A 12,304-nucleotide genomic window follows, 5' to 3' on the forward strand; every position below is an offset into this window, starting at 1 on the left:
GAAAAAAGCTACGGAAAGACTTATGAAGAATGCTATGCTTCACGTTCTTCACCGTTCTTCACTGAGTTCTTCATACTTCGCGCCAGTACCTGTTCTTCAATTTTTAGGGGTCATCGATGCTGGTTAAACCAACTCTTCTGAGGAACTAAAACCCGAAACACTCCGTGTAACTCATTCGTTTCTCAACCATGTTGTCATCATTCATCAAAACCCATACAGGGGCAAAGTTTCCCTTTCAGTGAACCTTTGTTTCAACTGGGCTGTGCGTTGTTGGGCTGGGCAGATGTGACATATTGGACCTACCGATTCCAATATCGTTGAGTCATCTTTTTTTGCAGTTTTTATTTAAATATATTATTTTATATATTAAAAAACCACACCAGTTTGACCGGGTGAACCGGCGGTTCGACCGGAAAAACCTGAACCGAGAGCCTCGTCGGTTCGATCACCGATCTTGTCTGGCAGCGGCGGAACAGGCCAGGATCCATCCCCGTCGTGAGGGAAATCCTCAAGCAGCGAACGCGGCCTCCAGGCGGCCACGTCGCGATGGCATCTCCAGGCGGCCAGGCCTGATATGATCTGCCAGAGGTTCCGATTCGTGCCCCGTGCGCCGCCTACGTGCTTTGCCGCCTCCTACACCTTGCACCACTGCCAGATCAGGGATTGGGAAGGGGCTTCGTCGTCCGGATCGATGGGATTGGGGAATGGGGAGATCGAGCTCCTGCCTCCTCGTGGTCGTCAATTTAGATAGGGAGAAGGGAAGAGCAGGCACTGGGCCGCCAGATCAGGAGTAGTTGTGGAGGGGTAGGCCCGCACATAATGTGGGAAGTGGCGGAGTGGGCCGCCAGATCTGAAATGACATGGGTTGCTTGTACAAAAGATTAAAACAAAGTTAAACTGGGCATGCCGTACCGTCCGCGGGCCTGAGACAGTGGCTTGCGGGCTGGCACGCCAGTTTAGTTCCGTGCCAGGCCGAGCCCGTGACGAACCAAGCACGGGGAGCTCGCGGGCCTTTTGGCTCTGCACGTTAGCCACCTATAGTCATGGGGTAGCGCAACGTCTTTTATTTTATTTTTATTGATGATCAAGTTTTTGCGAGCACATGTAGTCAAAGTGGAAGAGACATCATGTGTATAATAACAGGATTATCTTGTTTGTGCGGGATATGTTCTCCGCAATGACACAAATTCGGTTGACTTCGAGCATTCATGTCGATTTCTGCATAGTTTCATCATTTTGCATTTGCAGGAAAGAGTAAGATGTCCCGTTGCAACGCACCGGGATTTCAACCAGTGACAATGACAATAACGTAGCGGTTATGATGTCAGAAAACAATAGCGCCGACTATTTAAAACCATGATCGAGCCAGCACCGCCGTACTTTCCAGTCTCGATAAAATGCAGCCAAATACGCACAAAGAGCTCCATATACTTCAGAGTAGACACGATTTACCAGGGACTGCTCGGCCAGGATAAAGCAACATGCCCCACACTCGGGACCCGTGGGAACGTTTGAAAGCGCACTCCAACGATCGGCGAAGTCTGTCGGTCAAGTCAGGGTAACTCAGGACGACATTGCCACCTCAGCTCCCGATAAGTCTCAAGCTGATGTAGGAATAAGACATCACTGCAAAGCCAGATTGTTGTACTCAACGTCTTAACCGCGTCGCCTTTGTTTCTTCAGTTAGCTGCTAGCCTGTATAGTTTTATTCAGTTAGCTACCAGCTTGTAGTTTTATCCAGTTAGCTCTTTCTTCAGTTAGCAATAAGCTGGTCTATGCCGTGAGTTTTTGTTTCTTTTCAGAAACACGGTACCTAGGGATCTCTGTGGCGCCACCATGTAATCGTGCTGGGTAGGTACTAGGGGGAGATAAGGACTGCTATGCAGGGAAACCAAGACCTCTACACGTCTAGGAGATTCACGGGAGATTTGCCCTAGTTGTTTAAGCAGAATCTGACTGCATCTCACCGAGATAACCTCTTCGTTCCTAAATTCTTGTCATGATAGATATCTATACCAATATATTAAATTGGAGTTGGTGGTGATGCTACGGTCGCGGCGATACGTCATTTCACCGAAATTACGAATCTGCCACCGATGTCTCCATGTCTTTTAATCCCGGCTCCTGCAGTCCTCAAGCGCAGAAAAAACACGTACCGCCCAAAAAAAAACCAACAGAGCCCTCCTCGATCCTTCTCCTCTCCTACGAATCCCACCCCCACCCCCTGTCCAATCCGGATCTCGCCCACGCCCGCCGCCGCTCTTGTCGCCTCCACCAGCTCGTGCGCGTCGGCGGCGTCCGTGTGCGGAAGGTGGCTGCGGACCCGCGGCTCCGTCGCGCGCTCCGACCGCTGCCTCCACCGGCTCGTGCACGCCGGTGGCTTCCCGTGGGACTTGGACGGCGATGGGATGAGCCTAAGGCTGGGATGGCGGTGGCCTCACGCAAGACAGCAGGGACCGCGTCGGCGCGAACCATCGGTGGCCCTCCGGACGGACAGTGGCGCGCGGCGATCAGTGGCCAGACACGATGTGTGGGCGGCGCACAGGCGTACCTGGCGGCAAGTGGGAGCAAACGGCGCGCGGGAGTGGACAGGCGGCGGGAATTTACAAGTGGGCGGCCGCGCATGACGGCGTGATGTTTGGTGGCGGGATGAATCGGGACGGGGAGAGGAGGAGTTTGCACTCAGGGTGGATGGAGAGGATAGTCAGAGAAAAAGCGAGAAATTGAGAGAACAGATTTGAGAAATAATGTACGGAGTAGGAGTAATAGGAGAACATGGCAAGGAGAAATATATAAATAAGACATCTGGAAAAAAAGACCAGAGTATAGCCCACGAAAATAAACATATCATAAACACATCAACATTTAATTTGACGTTTTGATACAATTTTCCGTTGTTCCGTAATAACGCACGGGTTTTTTTACTAGTTTGTATTAAAACCACGAAAAAGTAGATATTTGCCGACCAAGAAGGCGCTTGTATACCCTCTGTATAAAAGATCGGGATGCACTCGATTCACATCGGAAAAAAGCAGCAAAAGTCCCCGTTGATGGATCCAATCTGCCTCTTGTAGCATTTAACCATCTCATAAAATGTACAATCCGAACGTAGGGCTGTCACCCAACATTAGGGGCCGAGTTATATAGGTAAAATGTTCGTCTCGGACACTTGTTGGTGAGGTCTTATCCGGTCTAGAACACCTCTTTAATGTCAACTACAACCCTAACTCGATCACAAGATCGGCAGTAATCCATCGCCGACAACTCTTTACAAAAATATAAGGCTTACAAATCAAGGATCCGGAAGGGCAAGTTAAAAGTTAGCTAAAAAAAGTACTCCTCCGTCTCATAATTCTTGTTGCTATTTTAGTACAATTTTTTTTACTAAAACAGCGACAAGAATTATGGTAAGGAAAGAGTAGTAGGCTAGCTGAAATTCTCATATTTGGGATTTGGCATTGTATATCTGAAAAAGATGGAGTACTATAGACGTTGATACTTTATACTATTGAAGTATTTGATTAAGAGCAAAATCTATGCGTCTTATATTTTGGCAAGGAAAAAAGATAGTAGCGGTGAATTAATATTCCAAGCGGCAAAATCGATCGTCCTGATGGAGGCAATGTCTCAAACTATTGGTTAGCCAATCAAAAGAACAGTTCTTTTTCCTTCCGAGAGCATCCAATCAAAGAACATTAATTGATCCTTATCTACCAATAATTCAACACCATCGATCCTCGTTTTGTCCTCGCTCACTTAGGTAACCTAACTCGAACCACCAATAACACCACTTTGACAAGACATGTTTAGCTTCCAAAACATTACCTTCACGTTTGGGGTTTGACTCAATCTCCAAGTCACCTGTACTTCTGAACTCACACCTGTACAGACTAACGGATGTATATTTTGCAAGAATTCTATATAAATTTCCGCTAAAATTTGCATAAGGAAGCAACCAGTTGGCGAATGTTCAACAGCATGATAAAAGAGTACCCGGGGTATTTTCATAGACTGTATTTTCAGAAGCAACAGCATGGATTATTATTGCCGGAGGACAGGATGTTTAGAGGGGGAATTGAGTTCTAAAACACACTTTGTTTTTCAGATTTGATAGGTCAACCAAACGAAATAAACAGGACCTGTGGAACCGCCATTGCTCACGTCAAGTTGTCTACTCTAACCAAGCAAAGTCAAAGCAACTCTTGTTGTGCTGTCATTTAGCAGCTGCACAATTTCAAGATTGGCCAGCGCAAGATCCAGATCTGACGTTTCAACACGCTTTGGCAGCAACCAGGAGAAAGAAGTCACAAATCTCTAAATAAGAATCAATCAATACAATATAGTATGGTATAACTGTATAAGCTCAACATGCAGTAAAACTGTGAAGAAAGTTTCCAGAAAAGCTGCTTTGTGCTTTCAAGGGCTCATAGTACATATAGACACAGCCCAAGACAGAACAAGTGTGAGAAGAAAATTCACTTCCCCTCACACAGCAGTAGCTACAATCTCAATAATTACAACAATCTTTCCTATAACTCAAGATCTTCACAAGGGGAGAGAAGGGAGAACCATAACATCAAAGCATGTGCAAGAGGTATCCTCTGCTTCATAGATCACTTCCTTTGTCCCCTTCTTATCCCCTCCACCTTCACACACACACTTGCTATGTAAATAATTCGGGTATCCCATTGGCATGGCCTAATGGGATTATTAAGATATCATCCATGTACGTGCAATGTGTGCTTTCCAGAAGAGAACACAAGTAGCTGTATCTCAGATTTGCCACATTGTTCCTGCAAAAATCACCATGACAGAGCCGTTGTTTCTTGGGAATTTGTTGCCTTTGGCCTCCACATGGTCCGGGCTTTCACCATAATAGGTCCTGATTCCAGGCTCAGCAAATGCTCACAGTGCAAAGTTGTTTCTCCAGACTCATTGGTGCAATCAGTGTACACGGTAGTGTGAGACTGCAGAACACTGTCTCGGCCGCACTCCCTTTTGTAATCTAGGACCATGCTCGCCAGTTCATGATTCTCCAGAATGGAGATTGGTGCACTCTGAGGGGAAAAGGAAATGAGGGTTAGGCTGCTGTGCTGCACACATGAAATACTTACTAAAACAATATTATATATATAGTAACTAAATGTCAGTTTTCACTTCTTTTCTGTTGTTTCAGGCCTGTTTCACAGTTTGGGGTTGCAGGATGATAACTCTTAGTTTTTGATATGGTCATCACATGACATATGATATACTATAAGCAGGCACATAAGCATTATCTTTACGCGTAAGTTCTCTACTCTATAAAACCAAATGATTGATTCCAGTCAAGATCTTACATGAAAGCAACGCAAGTGAGCCACATGGTTAGGTACCTAGGTGACCAACCTAACATAGTTAAATCTATCAGGAAATACATTTCTTGTCCAACTTGTGCAACACAAATAACTTGTATCATATACTTTGAGAGGCAGGAGAGCAAGCAAATAATATTTGCTCATGTCAGGAATAGGTAGGTGGACACGCTAGTAGTAGTGTAGGCACATTAAAAGGAATATTCGGCCAGGAGTTATGTTATATTTTCCTACAAGTAGTTAGCCGCATGAGTTTGAGCCCCTCGAAGCACCTATAGTTCTGGACTTCTGGTGTTTGTTAACTTCTGGAAAATGTTGGTTCCTAAAGCTCTAGCAATTAATAACAAAAGAAGTACAACAAGGTAGATGTATAGACCCAAAGATCAAAAGGTGAGTATGGCCACACAACTAGACACAATATGTGTAACGACACAGTTGTGAAGGAAATGCTATGTGAAAAATGCTTAGCGGCAGAAAGCATTAGGCAGCAACAGAAACAAGAGTAATAAATCAATGAAGCTTCTGAATGTTGCACACTAAACTACAAATCAATAAGCAAATTTGTATGTCTCATAAATCAATAAAGATGCACAGTAAAGCCAAAATTTGTCTTTTACCTCAAGGATCCAGCCAATATATTTAACATTATTGACATGCTGATTGATATCAAGGTCAGCCCACCGAGGCTGCATTATGTTTGACAAAAATCATAACATGTAAGAAAATAGCCATGTGAATAATAGACTAGAAATCTTGTATATGTATGCAAAACATACCGTCAGGCCTGTCCGGACATACTTGGCTGCAGTAGCACGTTCATTCTCTGGTAGTATTGGAAGTTTTCGGTTGTCTTCATCTTCAATAGCAGAATGCTCAAAAAAGTACGGCTCTATTTCAGCCCGCACTTCATCTGGAATTCTCGCAAGTTTTCTAGTAAGCTTGTTCATCATAACCCATTTACTGCAAATTTAACGAAAGTTAGAATGCATAGGCAGCTTCACGTTGCAGCAAGGAAACTGTGATTCCGCGAACAGGTTGAGGACAAAAAGAAAAATACCTTGTAGCCTTCAATACAGTATGGCCTGTCATAGAATCAAGTATATGCCAATCACGACGCATTCCATTTTTACCATGAGCACCAACCCAAGTATTCACCTCAACAGTGTCACCCCTGCAGAACAATGAGAAACTAATTCAGAAAACAGAAAAGAAAACCTTCTTTTGGCAGCATGCCACTTTCAGCAAACCAAATTAAACATTTGTAATCTGTCAGTAAATGCAACACATGGCATTAAGAGGTTCAAAGAAGGTCTCGTTGCATCAATTACTGAAAGTCTGGTGGCTGTACATGCAGTGACAGATGGCAATTGCTGACCTAATAAAAATTGACAGAAAGCAGACTACTATGGAGCATCTCTTTCACATTCATTTGCTAAATAACTCAAAAAGTCCCCTTAACTGAACCAACTGTTTCATGATTACTGCAAAGCATATGTACCTCCAAATTGCCAGCATGTATGAAAGAATAATCATAATGTCAAGAAAAAGCAACAACCTAGGCTCAAATAATACATGAGAATAAATGCTAATCTCTGAAATATACCAGCATGGATAACGCTCGACGATGGTCTGCATTTGGCTGACAACCCAGAACAAGTTCCGTTTACTCATCTCTGGCGTTGAACCAAAACCATCTCCTAACAACCCAGCGCTCTTTACATGATTAAGTGCAGTTTCCTGTATAAAAACGAAAATATTTCAATGCCCAATACCCAACTAGAACAACTTATGCCTCAAAATCATGACAATTCACCTGCAAATGGTTCATGAGCGTCTCTATGGATGCCGTCCTATCAGCTCCAATCTCGTAGGACCTAATGGAGAAGTTCTGCCTGAACATGAATCCGTCATGTATAATCCTGCCAAAACCAAACGTGTCGACAAGCATGTCGGGCCGCTTGGGTTTCCAGTCAAGTATTGTCCACTGCTTCTCGGCAGCCAAGAAGATGGTCGTGATGGCCGCAAGGAGCATGCTCCAGTCGGGGAGCTGGTTGTAGAATGTCCTCGGCGCCGCGGAGGACACAGTCTCGTGCTCACCATCCGCCAAGGCAGACTTGCTGCCGTTCACCTTGGGGACGGCGGCGTGGGAGCGCGTCTTGTTGGCCTTCACAGCAGAGGACGACGAGGCCGGCTTCGCGGCGATGCCACGGACGTCAAGGCTGTCCGGGCGCTCGCCGAGGGCGCTCGTGGGCGCGGCCGGCGACAAAGAGCCCGGAAAGAAGGCCGAGGCGGCGATGGACCCGGCCATAGGGTACCGGGTACAGATCAAAATTTCCGCGCCAAATCAATTGGCGCGCGAATCCGGAATCGCAACCTGAATTTCGCACAGGAATAAGAAAAAACATTAGCACCAAAGGAAAGACAGAAACAGTATAGAATTAAAAAGATCGAATCATCTATTGATTATCCAATTTAATCAATCAAAACAAAAGCAAGACTCGCTGGTCGTCGCTGCCACACAATACAGAGCCTAGGGAAGAGAACCCGAAGGTGAAGGAGAACCGCTCAAATAAGGCCAACCTGAGAGAGGGAGAAGAAGCAAGAAGAACACACGAGAGCTAGAGGAAAGAACACACTGGGCGAAGAAAAGAAGCGCCAGAGAGGAACACCCAAACCACCCACTGCGAGCTTTCCTAAACTCGAGATCCGGCGAGGATAAAGATCCTAAATTCCCGCGATTCCCCCGCTGGCGCGGCCCAACACTTCCAGCCAACCAAACAACCACGAAGCTCCCAGAAATAGCACGCCGGACCGACAGTCTCGCCACGACGCCACATGCATGCTCCCGCTCCCCGACACACCCGACCAAGGATCATCCCCCCCCCCCCCCCCCCCCCAATAAACCACACAGAAGGACAGAATGCGGCCGAGGCGAAGGCGCGAAGCAAACAAACCTTCCGGGAAGGCGGCGGCGAGCGCCTGCCGATGGCGTGGAGGGGAGAGGAGACGAAGGGGGCCGTGGTCTGTCTGTGTGTTTTGGCAATTTGGCGGCTTCGGTTGTGGTGGGGGCGGGCGACCTCTCTTTCTCCGCTGTCACGGGGCGATGGCCACCGCCGCGGATTTTAAAAGGGAACTCACAGCTTCCAGGGGGGTGCCCGTGCCAAATGACCCTTCTGCCCCTGCCTTCCCTGGGAACCTGGAAGACGGACGGACGGATAGGATGGAGAGAGAGAAGAGAAGAAAGAAGGCAGGAGATGTTGACGTGGTACCGAGATGAGTTAACGGACCGATGAGTTCACGCCCGTTCTGTAGCTAGTGCGGTGCGGGCACGGAAAAGAAACGTGGGAAAATAGGCACGAGTGATCCTCGCACGTGGCGCCACCAGAGCCATCTGCTTTATTATCATGGTTGAAACTTAGGTCAACTTCAGCGTGGCCACGTTTGGGCCGGAGCGGCCCGTTTGAGCGGAAGCTGACAAACACGTGCCTGGCGGGGCCACGCATTTCCGTCCCGGTCCGCTTTTCGGTCCATGGGGACGTATTTTGGCCGAAAAGCTGGACCAGATTTGTGTCTCCACGGATGAGAAACGGAACGCCGCACGGTCTGGTTGATCCGCATAGTCAACCCATTTCGTCTCCCCCAGCCCCACCCATTAGCCACACACCGCGATCTTTTATTAAATGGGAACCCCCATCGTCGCAATTTCACCATCCCCACCCACTCGCCCCCCACTCTCCACAGCCCAAACCCCCAAAACCCTAGAGCTTCCATGGCCCCCAAGCGCTACTGGCCGCCGGCGAGGAACGACCACGAGGCCAGCTCTTTGTCAGGAACTTGCCTCGGCCAGGGTCGAGGACCGGATAAACGTCTCCGTCGCCATGGCATGAGAGTTTTGGGAGCTAGCGTGGCGTCCCCGTGCCATGGTCAGATATGCGTTTGCCGCACGGCTGGCACGTCAACCAGCTAGGGTTCCGGTGCCGGCCTCCGGCAGGGCGTGCCGCGATGAGATCCGACGCCGTCGGGCCACACTACCGGCCCACGTGCGGCGCCACCCTGCCTTCGCCCCGGACTCTCCGAACTGGGACCTCTGGTTCCAGATGGAGCATGACGTCCGGCGCGCGGAATTACTTCTTCGCGGCGGTGGTGACGGAGGAAGAGGAGGATGAGGAGGAGGCTCTGGCGCTGCTAGAGCCAAAGGAGGAAGCGGCAGACGACGGCGACGAGGAGGCACAGTTCCTCGCCACCTTGGAGGCGTCGAAGGAGGAGGTGATGCCCGAGCCGCTCACAACCGACGAGGAAGCCTAGTTGTTGCGGGCCGCGCAGGAGACCTTCGAGCTCAGGATGTGGCCAGACATCGCCACCGCCCTCTATGTCTCGGTGCGCGAGGCCGGCGTAGATGCGTCGCTGCCACCACCGCCGGCGCCCTTGTTGGAGGTCAAGGAGGAGCCGGTGGAGCCGTGGTCGCCATGGCCAGGCCAGCGAGCCTCGCCGCCGCTCGAGTGTTGGAGCTCGCCGCCTCCGGGGATCATCTGCTTGGATTCGGATCCTAAGTAGATGACTGTTAGTTTTTATTATTATATTTAGTACTTTTAATACAACTAGTAGTAGTTTCATCTATATAGGTAAGCAGTTTCAACTACTATCAATGGAATGGCTATCGTTTGTATGCAGTCTTTTTTCTAATGTGGATCTTTTATATGAAATGGGTCACTCCGCTAGGCGCACTGGTTGACACAAACGGACCGAGTCTGGACTGGGGCTTTTTTTTGTCCAGCCCGCAATCCAAACGGACCAAAACGACCACAAAATGCGGTCCATTTGGATTGCCCCGCTGGAGTTGCCTTTATACTATACGTCTATAGGCGGGTTAAGGAGTTTGAGTACTATATAAACAGAGAAAAACATAAATAGAGACAATACAGTGAGCTGAGTCTAAATCAGGTGTCAATCCACCCAGGTTCAAGTCCTTGGTTGCTCACATCTTTCAGGATTTAATCGATGTTGTTCTTAGTCGCATGTTGTGAGCGTTGTATTGTTTTTCAACAAAATAAATACATGTGTAATGTGTCGAGAGGCACTTTGATCCCTAGGATTTCTAAAACACATAGATTTTATAAGATTGAATTCACTAAAAGTTTGCTTCATTCCACAATTGGAAAAAAAATAAAATTCAAGAGTTTTAGTGGATGAATTTTTTTACCTTGAAATGAAATGCACTACTGCTATGGAATTGTTAGAAAAAAGTTCTATTGGATTCAATAATACGAAGATTCTAACCCTTTAAAATTCTGATGAAAATCTTTTGAATCAAATGGGTCCTAAATTTATGAAAAGCTCCTAGCGTAAGAGGGACACATTCGGCAGCGACAACCTGGGCAACCTGCATGATTCCTAAGAGCCATGTCTTGTTCACGTGTAAGACTTGCTTCCTTACTATTTTCACGTTTGTTTTTGCGTACTAGGAGGCAAACTTTTTTATTGCTTGGCTCATCATCTAAAATAGAATGTAGACAAAGGGATGGCTGGTGTGTCGGGTTAGCCAAATTGTAGCATGTGTCCTCAAGCAAGTGCAATGTCCGGCACTACAAGTTGGCCAATTACACTCCCCAATCCCCATTGGTGTTTTCATGATGTCTTTACCGTGCCTTGGCTCATTTGTGAGTTATTTAGGCAATGATGTGGACTAGGCAATAATGCATCTCACTGCAAAACTAATCTATATATACGGTTTGAGGTTGTCAATAATATGGCCAAAACATCAACTTACAAGCTAAGTGGATGGAGTGATCATTAATGGTAAAACAACATCTACGTCGTCGTTGTTCCAAAACAACTTCCCCAGAAATCATGCACCAGCTAACTTGTACTTCTTCCGTTCCATATTAATTGATTAAAAAGCAGTTAGATACATGTAAGAAAAATTCACTTGATACGAAAGGGAGGAAGTATCAAGAAAAGCAGAGCGCGCAAGGCCTCGTCAGACAGGCACAATGACAATATGTTCCGATCATGTGAAACTGTTTCCTGTAAATGAAAATGAAATCACGTGTGCCGTTGGAACAGTGTTCTACGGAATCTCCTCCGTCCCCAACCTGTCCTTGCGGGGATGTTTGGTTAGCAGCCTTGCGGGGTCACCTTATCTTGAAAGGACCCGCCGGTGGATGATCACAAAATTCGTACATGCGGCGACGAGGCAATACGTGGACAACGGATTAACGGAAGAAGTCCAGCCCAGGCGGCCATCTGTTAATCTGCACTGTTCCTGCACCGATTTAAAGCTTCAAGGCGCGATAGTACCAAGAGGTTGGGGGGTGGTTAGTTGCTTACCCGGCCGGTGGCCGGCGAATGGAACGCTTGAGCGGAAGCCTGGAGAAAAGCCTAGTGGTGGTGATTATTGGTCTGATCTGGACGGGCGGGAACTTAATTCATGTGGTTGGACCTCTCTTTCTTTCTTCCCCGCTGCACTCACTCCCTTGTCCCAGTGGGTTTCACGATGGTTCCATCTGAATCTAGCAAGGGTTCAGTAGGTCGTCCTACTCATAACACGTATGCTTTGCTAATTTAGGTTTTGCTTCAGGCCGGCTTACGTTCAGAACGTGAAACTTCGTAGGCAAGTTTCGGTTTGTTCGGACTTTGGACTCGAACTGACAGTGATGTGTTTCACAAATTGTGCAGTACAGGCTTTGCTGCAATACGAGCTAGTACAGCAGTTTCCTTAGTGAGATTTGCAAATAGCATCGAGATCATCTCATTCGGACCTTTAGGATCGATGCATGCATGCCTCTGTGTTAAGATCGGAAACGCTGGCTGATCCTAACACCGCGTCATCAGAATTAAGACCTGGTGATCACGAAATAAGCACCGTAATGGAGTCGTCAGTAACCAGCTGAAACGTACTACGTCATGACAATCGCCGATCGTATCTTCCCCTAATTTTAGCAACCTGATGATGC

General features: G+C 47.4%; 1 protein-coding gene across 2 annotated transcripts; it reads right to left on the reverse strand.

Annotated features, from left to right (window-relative positions):
* Nucleotides 1-4,300: 4,300 nt before the first annotated feature.
* On the reverse strand, nucleotides 4,301-8,460 carry LOC100821684 (palmitoyl-acyl carrier protein thioesterase, chloroplastic). 2 transcript variants are annotated; one of them, XM_003563637.4, is made up of 7 exons: nucleotides 8,306-8,460; nucleotides 7,165-7,725; nucleotides 6,955-7,088; nucleotides 6,409-6,522; nucleotides 6,128-6,311; nucleotides 5,969-6,037; nucleotides 4,301-5,057 (listed from the first exon to the last, which is right to left on the reverse strand). In XM_003563637.4, exons 2-7 carry the CDS (start codon nucleotides 7,657-7,659, stop codon nucleotides 4,803-4,805), a joined length of 1,251 nt encoding a protein of 416 aa, XP_003563685.1. In that variant the 5' UTR covers nucleotides 7,660-7,725; nucleotides 8,306-8,460; the 3' UTR covers nucleotides 4,301-4,802. The 2 variants fall into 2 exon arrangements, with proteins under 2 accessions (XP_003563685.1, XP_014753180.1); XM_014897694.2 differs by lacking the exon at nucleotides 8,306-8,460 and adding an exon at nucleotides 7,932-8,184.
* Between the last annotated feature and the right edge of the window lie 3,844 nt (nucleotides 8,461-12,304).

Source organism: Brachypodium distachyon, chromosome 1 (assembly GCF_000005505.3).
Source record: "Brachypodium distachyon strain Bd21 chromosome 1, Brachypodium_distachyon_v3.0, whole genome shotgun sequence".
NCBI classification, from domain to species: domain Eukaryota; kingdom Viridiplantae; phylum Streptophyta; class Magnoliopsida; order Poales; family Poaceae; genus Brachypodium; species Brachypodium distachyon.

Bases quoted from the DNA above. Each gene is read 5' to 3' on its own strand.
- LOC100821684 (XM_003563637.4), bottom strand. From the start codon at position 7,659: ATGGCCGGGTCCATCGCCGCCTCGGCCTTCTTTCCGGGCTCTTTGTCG. The intron at 6,038-6,127 runs GTATGTTTTGCA...AACATAATGCAG, and splicing joins ATGTCCGGACAGGCCTGACG to CCTCGGTGGGCTGACCTTGA. The intron at 5,058-5,968 runs GTAAAAGACAAA...TTTTCCCCTCAG, and splicing joins ATATTGGCTGGATCCTTGAG to AGTGCACCAATCTCCATTCT.